Source organism: Pygocentrus nattereri, chromosome 27, assembly GCF_015220715.1.
Source record: "Pygocentrus nattereri isolate fPygNat1 chromosome 27, fPygNat1.pri, whole genome shotgun sequence".
Taxonomy (NCBI): domain Eukaryota; kingdom Metazoa; phylum Chordata; class Actinopteri; order Characiformes; family Serrasalmidae; genus Pygocentrus; species Pygocentrus nattereri.
The window spans coordinates 27,522,286-27,535,795 of NC_051237.1; the positions used below are offsets into that span (position 1 = coordinate 27,522,286).

A 13,510-nucleotide genomic window follows, 5' to 3' on the forward strand; every position below is an offset into this window, starting at 1 on the left:
TGTCCGGAAAGCCACCAGCATCGTGGACGACCCCGTCCATCCCTCACACAGACTTTACTCACTGCTGCCATCTGGCAGGAGGTACCGGAGCATCCATGCCACCACTGCCAGACTCTGCAACAGCTTTATTCCTCAAGCAATCAGGTTCTTAAACTCTCAAGCACTAAACTGAAAGCCCCCCTCACACACACACAGACACATGCACACACACACACACAGACACATGCACACACACACACTCTCCTCTTTTGGTGCTCTTTTGCACTGGAACATTTCTGCTAATACAGTGTTTACACTTCGTTTACTCAAGTACAGTTTATATGCTACAGGAACTGCTGTGCTCACGTATGTTACTTAACTGCATTTACTCACAGATCACAGCATGTTAAATAATCTTTGCACCTTATTTCACACCCCTACCTCATGCTCAGAAATGAGTGCTGTGTCGGTGCTGCACTGTCTGCTCTGCTTACTGAGTCTAATGCCTGTTTTATGTATCATATTTATTGTATTGTTTCTAGTGTAATTGTTTTTGCACACTGACGTCTGCACGCTGCACTGTGTACTGCTTATTTTGTCTCATGTTGCACCGTGTTGTTCCTTGGAGGAACATGATTTCACTCCACTGTGTCCTTGTACATAGATGGAATGACACTAAAAGCCTCTTGCCTTGACACTGTGAGGGTCCATGGGGGTCCTGACCACTGAAGAACAGGGTAACAGAGTATCAGAGAAACAGATGGACTACAGTCTGTAACTGTAGAACTACAGAGGGGAACTTTATGGTCAGTGGAGATGATAAAGTGGACAAGGAGGCCCCACAATTCCCATGTCTGTATATTTCTGGCAATAAAGCCTGGCATTATTTTGAGCAGAGATCGCTTCCCATTTAAGACTGTGATTGGTCAGGATGCTCACAGAAACACCCTGTGATTGGTCAGAGTGCTCATTTGCGTATGGCAGCCAATATCACGATGGCTATTCATAATAATATATAATATATAATAATATAATCTGATCTCCTCTCTAAAACAGTCCTGCTGCCAGTTGTTTTATTGATGACACCCAGTTATTGAAAAATGAAACCGTGTGAAATGGACAACTCTAGTGTATTTACATATTGAAAACAGCGTAGACACAATATGCCTCAGCAGGTACATCAATGTGGCTTTATGGCTCCACACTTACATTATAATAGCAGATAACACAAAGTGGACGCACCGTGTCATTCACAATGTTTCTGCGGTTTCTTCTGCTGCCATCTAGTGACAACCGAGCTGCAGTGCAGCACAGCCACAGGTAGAATGACGGCAGAATGTACAGAGTGAAGAACCCAGGTTTAAACACAGATACATAAAAGGACTGCAAACAGCATGAGAGGATGATGTTACACTGCACCAGTTCCTGATTTACAATAGTGACAAACAGTGCCTGTGTCAGTAGTGCTTTGGAATCAAGTGAGGCAATTTATTTTTCTCAGACCCTGAAATGTTTAAAAAAATAAAGCATGCTTTGTGTCTATGAATTCTGTGAAACACGATAAAGCAGAGCTCAAAATACAGCAGCCTTGATTCCACGTGACAAAAGATATGCAGCAAGTTGATAATATCGTGAAACAATATAAACACACCGCCACCTGAGGGATACGAAGCGAAGAAAATCAGATCCTCAGTCTCTGTTTTCATAGTTTACACGGATTTGATGGAAACTTCTATTTAAAAACCAATCACTGTGTCTCAGTTCGGGCACCGTACTCAGGCACGCTGCGGCATTTAGTTCCTGGGCTGTCTTAATGTAGCACTCTCTCAAATTGACAACCTCAATTTTGGCCACTGAAAATCTATCCAGTCTTTATCTTACATGCTTCTTGGCACTAACTGATATATTGGAATGATTTACTGGAAATCACACAAATAACACTGAGTAGCTTATTATGTGTGAGTAATAAACATGTTTACCTGTCATTCTGAAAGTTGACACTGCAAACACAGGCATTTGGTAGATCCTGCTGGTGTGGGTTCATGGCTGCCTCTTCACTACATGATGAACACTAAAGCAGAATCTCGCGTGCTCACAGCGACCCCTGCTGGAGAAACTTCAGACGGCTAGACAGGAGTTCCAAAAGCACGTCCACACGGCTTACGTACTTAAAAAAACAATAGTTTGGTGTTTTTTGAGGCAATCTGGAAGTCAGCTACAGATGCCAATTTCATAATTTGATTTTTTCCAATAATTATTTAATATCTGTAATATTTAACATTATTTAGCAAGCTGTTTAATATTTATCGTTCTCTCAGTTCCTTTTTTCAACATGGTATTTATCGTCTTTGCAGCACAGTCAGCATCATCACGTCAATTCAAAAGTATAAAAAATGGCAAATGAGTTTTTGGTTTCAGTTTTGGGCTGAACGTGTCCTGAATTCTGGTTTCAATTGCAGGACTTTTTACTTCGGTGACTCACTACTAAACTGTTTTACACTAAATGGGAATGACGAATCACCACGAAGTACCTCATGTTATTTAATCACATCTAGGTTAAGAATTGGCCGACTAATGTTAGCCATAATTCATCATGGCTGGTTATTATGCTAATATTTTAAACATCTGAGCTGCCTGAGGTAAACCAGCCAATGAAAACACCAGCAGGAATACAGATATTGTGCGAAATCTAAGCATGAATACGTGTAAAATCCAAGTGCAGAAAAATAAAGTGCCACCAACACACAACAAAGTTTAAAAATTTCCTCTGAAGGCTCCGCCCTCTTCCTCTATGAATGGCACCCTTTTCACCGGTTCTACTACAACATCCAGGAACCAACAGTACACTGTATCCCGATGCATTTACCAGTGGCTATTCCTTACGTGCAGTAAAAGTGGATGGTACACCCAGGAGTACTCGATTTGAGACAGAGTGATTAGAACACGGCTTAAGACCACATGATGCACTAAAATCCTCTACAGGAATCTTTCTGGAGAGCACAAGAACCAAAATGTTAGTGGAACACAGGCCAGATCGCAGTAATCACTCATACACTCTCTACAGTTCAAGTATTCAGACTACAGCGTGAGATTCATACAGTTAGATGATGGTGCTTGATTTAGATTACATTACATTTAAGGCAAAACAAAACTTTACAAGTCATATATTACAATATTTACCAGTATATACTGACATAATGGACATGACGGTGTAGTGTTTCATGTTCAGGAATCACTGTTGGGGGCGTTGAAGTTCAGGACAGTTTCCCCAAAGCACTGACCTCAATGTTGTGAAAACTGTATAGCAGTTAAAGAGGTCATAGTCTACATAATTCTTGCTTTGTTTGTCCCCTGAGGTCCAGTTCTGAAGTTTGTGTGGTTTAATGTGTGGTTCATCCTGTCTAACCATTTCTAACCTCTCTTTAACGCTTAGAATTCAACAGGCTGTTTTTGTTACTGCGCCTTTAAGACTAAGATATGTAAATGAGCTCTGTTCTGATTGGCAGCTCTGTACTGTGTCTCATTCAAATAAGCCCAGGGGTGTGAGACTTTATAAAAAATAAATAAAAAATAAATTTAAAAAAGAGGCAAATTCAGCCTCTCCTTTTAGATCCTTCGGAAGGCTGCAATGTGTCTTTTACTTCCCAAAAGCCACGAACAGCACAACGTTTAATCAATTTTCCCAAATCTTCCACATTGTTATGGACGGAACAACTCCATATCACTTTCAGGGGAATGGGCAGGGCTTAACTGCTACAGGTGAACCGGGCAGGCATTTGAAAATGTGTTCATGGTTGTGATGTCACAACCATGATAGGTTCAAAACATTTCTGCATATGTGGTCAGAGAAGTCAATGAGTTTGGTTACATGCACTCAATAATCCGATAACTGCAGAAAATCAGATTTAGTCAGTAATATGACGCGTTTACGTGTACTTGAGTAATCAGACAATGGGGGAAATTCCAGGTCTACGCGAGTCAGACAGGGATCAGATTCCTGCTTTGCAACCAGCCAATAAACTCACAGAAGAAGAGGAGGTCATAAACGTAACGTAAAGCTCAAACTCAATGCTGTGGCTGGTTTTTTTAACCCATTGCGCCACTTTAGTTGAAAATATGAACATACATCGTCTAGAAAATGAAGAATATTTAAATCCTTCATTTCGTCAAGCGTGTATTCCACTTATTTCCGGTGCCGCAGTCCGTTTTCACACACGCTCAGACTGAGAAATACGAAAGAAATCAGAGTGAGAGTTTACGGCACGGAGAAATCTGATTACTGGGCTAAAATCCAGCCTCTTTATCGGACTTACTCGATTTCTAGACCTGTCTCTGATCTGAGAAATCCCCACAAATACATGACCATTCGAATAATCAGACATCTGCAGAAATCTGGATTGATTTATTGAGTATGTGTAAACAAACTCAATGTTATATTTAACAGTTTTTACAAAGTGGATCAAACTAATAAAAAAGCCAGGAGCCTTTTTTTCTATGATATGGCCCCATTAAGGTCTTGAGGTCACCATGCTTTGATAAAACTGACTCGAATCACAATGTCTCACTTAACCGGACACTGCCTGTTGCTTAATTGTGGCGTGGTAGTTATGAATAAAGTCAACTGTTACTGACAGTCACTTGGCAGGAGAGACAGTTTACCTCCGTCACCTGATGTGGTTATGAGCTGAGTTGAGTCCCTTTCACTGTTCTTTCTGCAGCAGAGAATGCTCTGTTGGGTGTAGTGATATATACAGCCTGGTTCACTTCTCTGATGAATTCTCCTGAATTACAACCCCTCACAGTGACCCTATCTGATTCTCCTCTCTGACTGGAGGAGAGGGATCACCTGACCCTGGGTCAGACCTCCGCTATAGAGTCAATGGGCTCCACCTGAGGTTCGGTAGGAGGGGTGGGGACTTCTTCTATTACTGCTGCTGGTGCTGGTTCAGGCTCCACCTCCGTCACCACCACCTCCGCCTGCTGAAGTTGAACAGATCTATTAGGCATCTGGCGTAAAGAATGAGGGATGCTGATAACACTGTTGATTACATTAGTTTAAGATCTAAGAGAAATCAGAGTCAGAATCAGAGAGTCTTTCAAAGATTCCAAAATGTTTTAATGAAGACTTGAACTTGGAAGCCTTCAGAAAAAAAAATGCACAAAAATGGTTGTTTCTGAGAAGATTATTGACTTGTGATGACATTATTACTTTCACTCTGTACCGTATTTTCATATATAATTAACTGTATATGAGTATCAATAGTCTTCTCAGACCTTGATCATGTACACTATATTTCCAAAAGTTTTCACTCCCCCATCCAAATCACTGAGTTCAGGTGTTCCAGTCACTTCCATGGCCACAGGTGTATAAAGCCGAGCCCCTCGGCCTGCAGACTGCTTCTACAGACATTAGTGAAAGAATGGGTCGCTCTCAGGAGCTCAGTGAATTCCAGCGTGGTACCGTGATCGGACGCCACCTGTGCAGCAAGTCCAGTCGTGAAATTTCCTCACTACTAAATATTCCACAGTCCACTGTCAGTGGGATTATAACAAAGTGGAAGCGATTGGGAACGTCAGCAACTCAGCCACAAAGTGGTCGGCCACGTAAAATGACAGAGCGGTCAGCGGATGCTGAGGGGCATAGTGCGCAGAGGTCACCGACTTTCTGCAGAGTCAATCACTACAGACCTCCAAACTTCATGTGGCCTTCAGATCAGCTCAAGAACAGCGTAGAGAGCTTCATGGAATGGGTTTCCATGGCCGAGCAGCTGCATCCAAGCCTTACATCACCAAGCGCAATGCAAAGCGTGGAATGCAGTGGTGTAAAGCGCCGCCACTGGACTCTTTGGTGGAGGGGGGATCATGGTGTGGGGGTGTTTTTCAGGAGTTGGGCTCGGCCCCTTAGTTCCAGTGAAAGGAACTCTTAAAGCTTCAGCACCAAGAGAATTTTGACAATTTCACGCTCCCAACTTTGTGGGAAAAGTTTGGGGACGGCCCCTTCCTGCTCCAACATGACTGAGCACCAGTGCACAAAGCAGGTCCATAAAGACACGGATGAGCCAGTTTGGTGTGGAAGAACTTGACTGGCCTGCACAGAGTCCTGACCTCAACCCCATAGAACACCTTTGGGATGAATTAGAGTGGAGACTGTGAGCCAGGCCTTCTCGTCCAACATCAGTGTCTGACCTCACAAATGTGCTTCTGGAAGAACGGTCAGAAATTCCCATAAACACTCCTAACCCTTGTGGAAAGCCTTCCCAGAAGAGCTGAAGCTGTTAAAGCTGCAAAGGGTGGGCCGACATCATATTAAACCCTATGGATTAAGAATGGGATGTCACTCAAGTTCATGTGTGTGTGAAGCCAGACGAGCGAATACTTTTGGAAATATAGTGTACGTTTTCCCTACTGTATTACACGTATATTTACAGTGATCTACAGGGTTTGCACTACATGGTTGCTTTTCTAGAGTCAGTGATGGTCAGCAATCTGTATCTATTAGGGTTGCCAGGTTTTTGACTTTTCAGCTCCGTTATCCTGTTGAGTGGATGTAAAAATGTCCAGATGTAACAGTATTAATGCTTCATCTGTTTAATTAGCAGCCTGTTAAATGTGTTTATTCATCAAGACAAAAATCTCATTTTTCTAACATTCTTGGTAATAAAACTGGTTCTGAAGGATTCACAAGTCTAGAGAGTAGCTTCAGGTCCTGGCCTAAGACTCAGTCTCGGTTTTAGAGTTTCTAGAAAGATGTTTTCTGTAAAGCACAGCACTGAAGCGAACCTGAACTGGAGCGATCTCAGGCGTGGGTGCAGCTGCAGGACGTTCCACACGCTGACCTACTCCAAGCAGCTATGGACAGAAAATCAGCCGTTAGCTCATAAAGGACATAAATACGGGCTTTAAAATGTATAGGAAGCTTAGACTAATAGATTGGCAAAAAAATCAAATGTACGCAATTTTCCACTTTGTCCAGATGTGGTTAATCAGCCATTTGACTCCCATTTGACTGCACACACTTCACACACACTACCTCATGTTACAGATCACCGCCACAACTTCTGTTGTTTTACTTATATGCATACAGTCGTGTGCAAAAGTTTGGGCACCCCCGGTCAATCAACGTTTTGCTGATTTTCTAATTGGTAATAAGTACCCCTACATGAAAGGATACTAAGTGGCCTTTTTCTGCAAATGTTGGTGCACATTTTAAATTTATTTGCTGAATTTAACATGTTGAGAAAAAAAAAAACATTATATCAAATGTGCCAAAAGATTTCTGCAAATAAAAATGAATAAATTCATTCATTAATCTCTTAATCCAGATAGTGTCGCGGTAGCATTTGAGAAAGCTGAGAATCCCAAACGACCCTGCGCCCCTGCAACTTCCTCCAGCTCATTCTGGGGGACCTCGGGCCGCTCCCAGGTCCAACTTGGAGATATAATCCCTATCTCCCCAGGGTCTTGTCCCAGGAAGCTGTGACTGGTACACCTCCACTGTGAGGCGTCCACGGGGCATTTAGATCAGACACCCGAATGACATCAACTGGCCCCTTTCAATGTGGAGGAGTAGCGGCTCCTCCTGGATGACCGGTGAGGGTGAGGATGTCGACTGACCAATAAACAGAGAGCGTCGCCTTATGGCTCAGCTCCCTCTTCACCACTACAGCCCGGTACAGTGACCGCATTACTGCTGTCCCAGCCTGCGGCCGATCTCACCATCCCTCTTCCCATCACTCGTGAGCAAGACCCCGATACTTAAACCCCTCCACCTGGGGCAGGTCCTCTCCCCTAACCTGGAGGGGGCCTGCCATCCATTTCTTGGCTAGTAAACAGCAGTTGTGCATTAAAATGTGCAGAAGTGAGTTCTCTGTAGAGGATGTGTTAAAATATTTCCCCTTAGAAAATCAACAACACATGGAATTGGAACAGAAGTGGTCAAACATTTGTCCACTGTTGTCGGACAAAAACCTTGCATCTTGATTTTTGTTGTTTTCCAGTTTTTTTATATAATTTGAAAATATCTATTGTCCTTTATATTGTGTCAGACTTTTATGGTGGATGGGACAAAAGAAACGGCCCAAAATTGCTTAGAAATATTTCTGGTTCCATTGACTGACATTAAAAGTTAAGTAGGATTTTTCCTTCTCCTGCAGAGTTACCATTTTGGAGATGCAAGGTTTTGTTCCGACAACAGCGACATATGGCGCATGCACCCAAACGAGACTCGGCTCCGCATGTTTATAGCTCATAGTAGGTCATACTATCTCTGACGAAAGACGGATGCAGTTTTGGCAGGTCGAAGGAAGTTTTAGGGACGTATGTGAAAAACTTTTTAAAAGATTTTTCTCTAAAGAGAAATTTGGGTGACTATTGACTTCTAAGTGTCTCTTAACAACGTTAGAGCACTAAACTAAACCAAAGTGGAAGACCTAACACACTGGCTGATCTAGAATAAGTGCAAAATAGTACAAATTAGATTTACTAATCTACTAATTACTCGCAGTTACAGGATTAACAACATATGAGAATCATTTGGTACATGCATCTGCATCTAAACTGGTTTTATATCACTGAAAACTTTCATTCTAAACATCTGAATAGTTCTGAAGTTTCGTGAATCGCTGCTGACCTGCAGGCCTCCTTTGGCCAGAACTTTGAGTCCGAAGAGAATCGTCACAATGCAGATCACCAGCTCCACCACCAGGAACAGCACCAGCGTGGCCAGCAAGCCGTCAATCAAGAGCTAAACCCGCCCACAGATGGAGAAAGCAGAGGTCTGGTCAGGGAAATACACTTAAATAGCACTGCATATTCCTCAGTCACACCACAAACACGACGTGAAGTCAAATATCCACAAAATACATTTAAACACGGTGCTAGATACGAGTCTCGTCCACTGACCTATAGTGATGACCAATCACAGCCATAAAAGCATTCACATCATGTCAACGATCAATTACGCCGCTGTTTGACTGAGGCTTTGCTAAGTATACACATACAAACAGTACAGAGACCTCCCTTCATTTATTCCCAGTCAAAACAGCCATTAAGCACGTTACTCGTTTTCCAGGATCAGTAAGAAAGCCGAAAACATCGTTAACGGAAAATTACACAGAAACCCCAACAATTAAACACAAAATCGTTCTTTTCACTATTTATTGCGTCCGTTTTTTTTAGCTTTATTATAGCTTCTGGTCTTCTCAGGAGACTTTCAGCTCCTCAAAGAACCTGCAGACACGCCTCCAAAGCTCAGTCTGAGAAGCTGGTAGTATTTTCTGAGGTGATCAAACCCGTTCGGTGGTGAGGTCTGGACTCTGGGGCGGTCAGTCCATCGTCCAGCTTCTTTGTTTGATGTGTCCGTCTCCTTTTCTCAGTGAGGTTCTTCTTGATCAGCTACACGTCCTTTCAGACCCACAGCACTGAGTGGTCTTCTCACAGTGGAAGGATGGACAGAAACACCTGTGGATGTTTTCAGATCTGAAGCAGCTTGATCTTCTCCTCTCTCTCAGAGATCAAAGCTTTCAGCGCTGTTTATCTGATGGGGGCATTTCTGGTGATCTACCAGGTCTTCCAGGTGGTTGTTAGGAGCCCCATTTTCTCTGTAGCTTATTTTTGAACTCCAGTTTGGAAACTCCTGGTTTTTTCACTTAATCACTATTGACTTTCTTCTTTATTATGCAGGTGGATTATCCCCTGTCTTATCTGCACATCTTCTTTAAGGCGCACATGATAGAGAAACATCTGAGGTGAGTTCCGGGAGTTTGTGTGACTGTTAGTGTCTCTTTGGATCCACTGATGTTGGACGAGAGGGCCTGGCTTGCAATCTCCATTCTAGTTAATTCCAAAGGTGTTTGATGGGATTGAGATCAGGGCTCTGTGAGGACCAGTCAAGCTCTTCCACCACAAATGCAACCAGCCTTGTCTTTATGGACCTTGCACAGGGGCTCAGACATGCTGGAACAGAAAAGGGGCCAAAACTGACCAAAATGTCTGCTGAAGCATTAAGATTTCCCTTAACTGGAACTTGAAAAACAACCCCATATCATTATCCCTCCTCCACCAAACTTTTCTGTTGGCACAGTGCAGTCAGGCAGGTACCATTCTTCTGGCATTCACCAGACCCAGACTCGTCCATCAGACTGACAGATAGAGAAGCATGATTGGTCACTCCACAGTCCAGTGGCGACACTTCACTCCATCCAACACTTGGCATTGTGCATTTTGATCTCAGGCTTGTGTGCAGCTGCCCGACCAAGGAAACCCATTTGGTGAAGCTCCTAAAGCACAGCTCTTTTGCTGATGTTGCTTCCAATTTGGAACTCTTTATCGATGATTCAACAGAGGATAGACACTGTGCGCTTCAGCACTTGATGGCCCCCTCTGTGAGTTTAGTGACCTACCGCTTTAAGGCTGAGCTGTTGTTGCTCTGAGATGCTTCTATTCACAATAATAGCACTTACGGTTGTCTGGGGCAGATCTAGCAGGACATAAATTTCACACACTGACTTGTGGCACAGGTGGCGTCCTGTGACAGTGCCATGTTTTAAGTCACTGTGCTCTTCAGTTCGACGCTCTACTGCCAGTGTTTGTGTCTATGGAGACGGCAAGGCTGTGTGATTAATTTGATCCACCTGTTAACAATGGGTGAGGCTGAAACACCTTAACTCAATAATTAGGAGGGGTGTCCACATACTTTTGTCCATATAGTGTATGTGTTCTTGTAGTGCTATACTTGTGAGGACCCAATGTCCTCACTATGATTGAAATTTCTGCTCAAACGAGGACATTTTGCTGGTCCTCACGTGAGCATGTATCGTTTTCCACCACAATTACTTTTTTATTTGAAAACTAAAAGAGCAGAAAAACTGCCTTTTGGATAGTGAGGTTAAGGTTAGGTTTAGGTGTAGAGTTAATTAGCTACAGTAACACAAAAATCAATAGAAACCTATGGATGTCCTCATATGTATAGCATGACAAACCGGCAGGGCTCCGTACGCGTAGGTCTTTACTGTGTTAAAATTATGTTCCAAAGTCCAGATCTTTCGTTCTTTATTATTATTACTATCTTTATTATTATTAGTAGTCCACAGACAACACTTCCCTATAATTGGGTTATGGGGAAGCCAAAGTTACAGCACTGTGTGAAAGTTTCAGGCGTCTAAGCGAAAGTTTAATCAGTTTCCCTCAGCAGGGAGTTTATCACAATATACATTAGAATAAAGTCGTATTCATAATTCAGATAAACAGAAAAACAATAAACAGTAACAAGAATTTCTCGGCTCCATATTTTTCCTGGACACCTTCACAGCCGCCACAGAGACTCGTTAATATCATCAATTACATCATGAGCTCAATTTACTGAGCACTGATTGGTCAAACCAGGAGCTGCTTTTTAACTACATATAATACTGGGCTTCCTCGAGGAGGAGAGGCTTGGAGATGGGTAAACACACACACTCACATCCAGAACATCACTGTTTATTATATTTATATATATATATATATATATATATATATATATATATATATATATATATATACACATAAAAAATAATTATTAATTAATATTCTATTTCTAATTTTGTTTTCAAATATTAACACTTTTACACAAATAAACAGATTTTGTGCCTAAGACTTCTGCACAGTACTGTATATGGAGCTGTGACACATGAAATCAGAGATGGAACATCTCTAAACTGAAACCTACACAACAGCAGCCTTTTCAGGACATAATGTCATTCCATAGTTCATTTTCACTTCTCAATGTCCGTCTGGACAAACAAGCGGGGCAGCTAAACTTTTCTTAATTTATTTTTGACCTAGTTTCATTTTATCGCTTGCAACGTGCTCAGAAAGTCAGAAAGTGGATGGGAGCAGGTTTCTGGGAAAAGGCAGCTGTAAATGGTGGGTTTAAAGCAGTAAGGATGGCAGAAGGTGCACAAACTGAACAAATGAATCACTGATGAATATATTTAATGGTTTCTGTGTAGTTTTGGGTGAAATACGTGTTTTCTGCTTTCTTTCCTGGCCCTGAAAATGAAACAACTTTCACGCCACGGCCGTTTTGACTGGAAACGCAGTAAATGAGAAGGTCTCTGACAGTTCTGTGGATATTTTGTGCAGGTTTTAAAACACAGGCCCAAAGTGCAAAACCAGAAACACGACAACACAATATCAGTTAAACGCTAAAGAGCTTCATCAGCTTGACCCTCTGTTCTAACGTAGGGAGGATAAAGAATTTCAGCGCATAACTGGAGCGAACACGTTATTAGAAATACGATCAGAGGCCAGCTGGTCCAGACACTGATGAAGCTGAATAAAACACGACACACTGGATTTACTGCACACTCTAAATACTGAGGCAGCTGAACCATAAACTGCGCTTCCGATTTGTGGAACTGAACCTCCACATCCACTTTAACTCAGTACTTTCCTATTTAGGCTGTTAAGCAGCTTTTCATGCATTACAGAGCCTAAAACACAAGAGCAGGTTTTACTTACTTTACAGTTTCTTTCGACCGTGTAAGTGCATTTCTTGAAACAATACTGTTGCTTTGGGAGAGCAGACACAAGAGACAAAGCCGAGTTAAATTTCGCAAAAGACCGAAGACATTTGCAAAATTTAACTCTGAACTGAATTCCTGTCTGACAAACCAGATCTCTGTACAAACTGTTACAGTTTTTTTAGAATTGCTTCTCAAACTAGTCGTTTTCTCTCCAGCATCAGAAAACCTGTACCAAGTGCAAACTGTCAGTACTGAACATCAGGTTATTACTTCAAAATACGTGCATAAAAAGGAGGAGGAGCCCAAATAGAGGTGGTCAAATAAAGAGATGAGTAAATACATTCAGAGCATAAAGCAAAATAAACACAGGTGACAATGAAAGTGGTTCACAGCTTTAATTCAGGGGGAAACTGTGTTCCTGAAAATTCCCAACTCTCTGTGTTATCTGCAGTGGTGGACAGTAACTGAGTAACTGAGTAACTGAGTATCTGAGTAAATGTAATTAGTTTCTGTATTTAATTATTTTTGGTGTATCTGTACTGAAGTTTCTCCGTTCTGGGCGACTTTTTCCTTTCACTCCACTACATTTCAGAGTCTAATATCCGACTTTTTCCTCCTACATTTTGAGAAATCTGTCGTTCCTTTTGGTTTCTGTGTGTATAAAAACGTAACATGTCAAAACGAAAGAAGCGCAAAGCCAGAGCACCAATCAGGGCCCAGCGGTCACTTTGTTTAGAGCTGGTTTTGACCTGTTGGTCATACCGACCCAGTGCAGCACGCGGTTCAACGTCAGCGCAGCAGCGTAAAACTTTGGGAGAGTCTGTTCAACATAAATGATGAACTAACCTAACTTTGTGTAAATAGAGCTCAATATAGAAATATGTCCACATATGCAGTCGAGACTGACGCGGCTTTTTTCTGAATTTCTACAAACACCAGTTCATTTTATAGTAAATGAGTTTGGGCTGGTTTATGTTTATGAACAGACGCCTACAGATCAACATAGTAAAGGAGCTCATCTGTGA

General features: G+C 42.1%; 1 protein-coding gene across 7 annotated transcripts in view; it reads right to left on the reverse strand.

The window, feature by feature from the left end:
* Positions 1–1,090: 1,090 nt before the first annotated feature.
* The window catches only part of si:dkey-81h8.1 (uncharacterized protein LOC100034657 homolog), a 30,912-nt gene continuing 18,492 nt past the window's right edge, over positions 1,091–13,510 (reverse strand). For 5 of the 7 annotated variants that reach the window (XM_037535416.1, XM_037535419.1, XM_037535418.1 and 2 more), the window contains 4 exons: positions 12,481–12,531; positions 8,609–8,722; positions 6,760–6,828; positions 1,091–4,959 (listed from right to left, as the gene is read on the reverse strand). In XM_037535416.1, the coding sequence (XP_037391313.1) occupies positions 4,837–4,959; positions 6,760–6,828; positions 8,609–8,722; positions 12,481–12,531 (357 nt within the window). In that variant the 3' untranslated portion in view covers positions 1,091–4,836. The remainder of the gene's footprint in view (positions 4,960–6,759; positions 6,829–8,608; positions 8,723–12,480; positions 12,532–13,510) is intronic. The other 2 variants (XM_037535420.1, XM_037535421.1) reach the window with 2 other exon arrangements.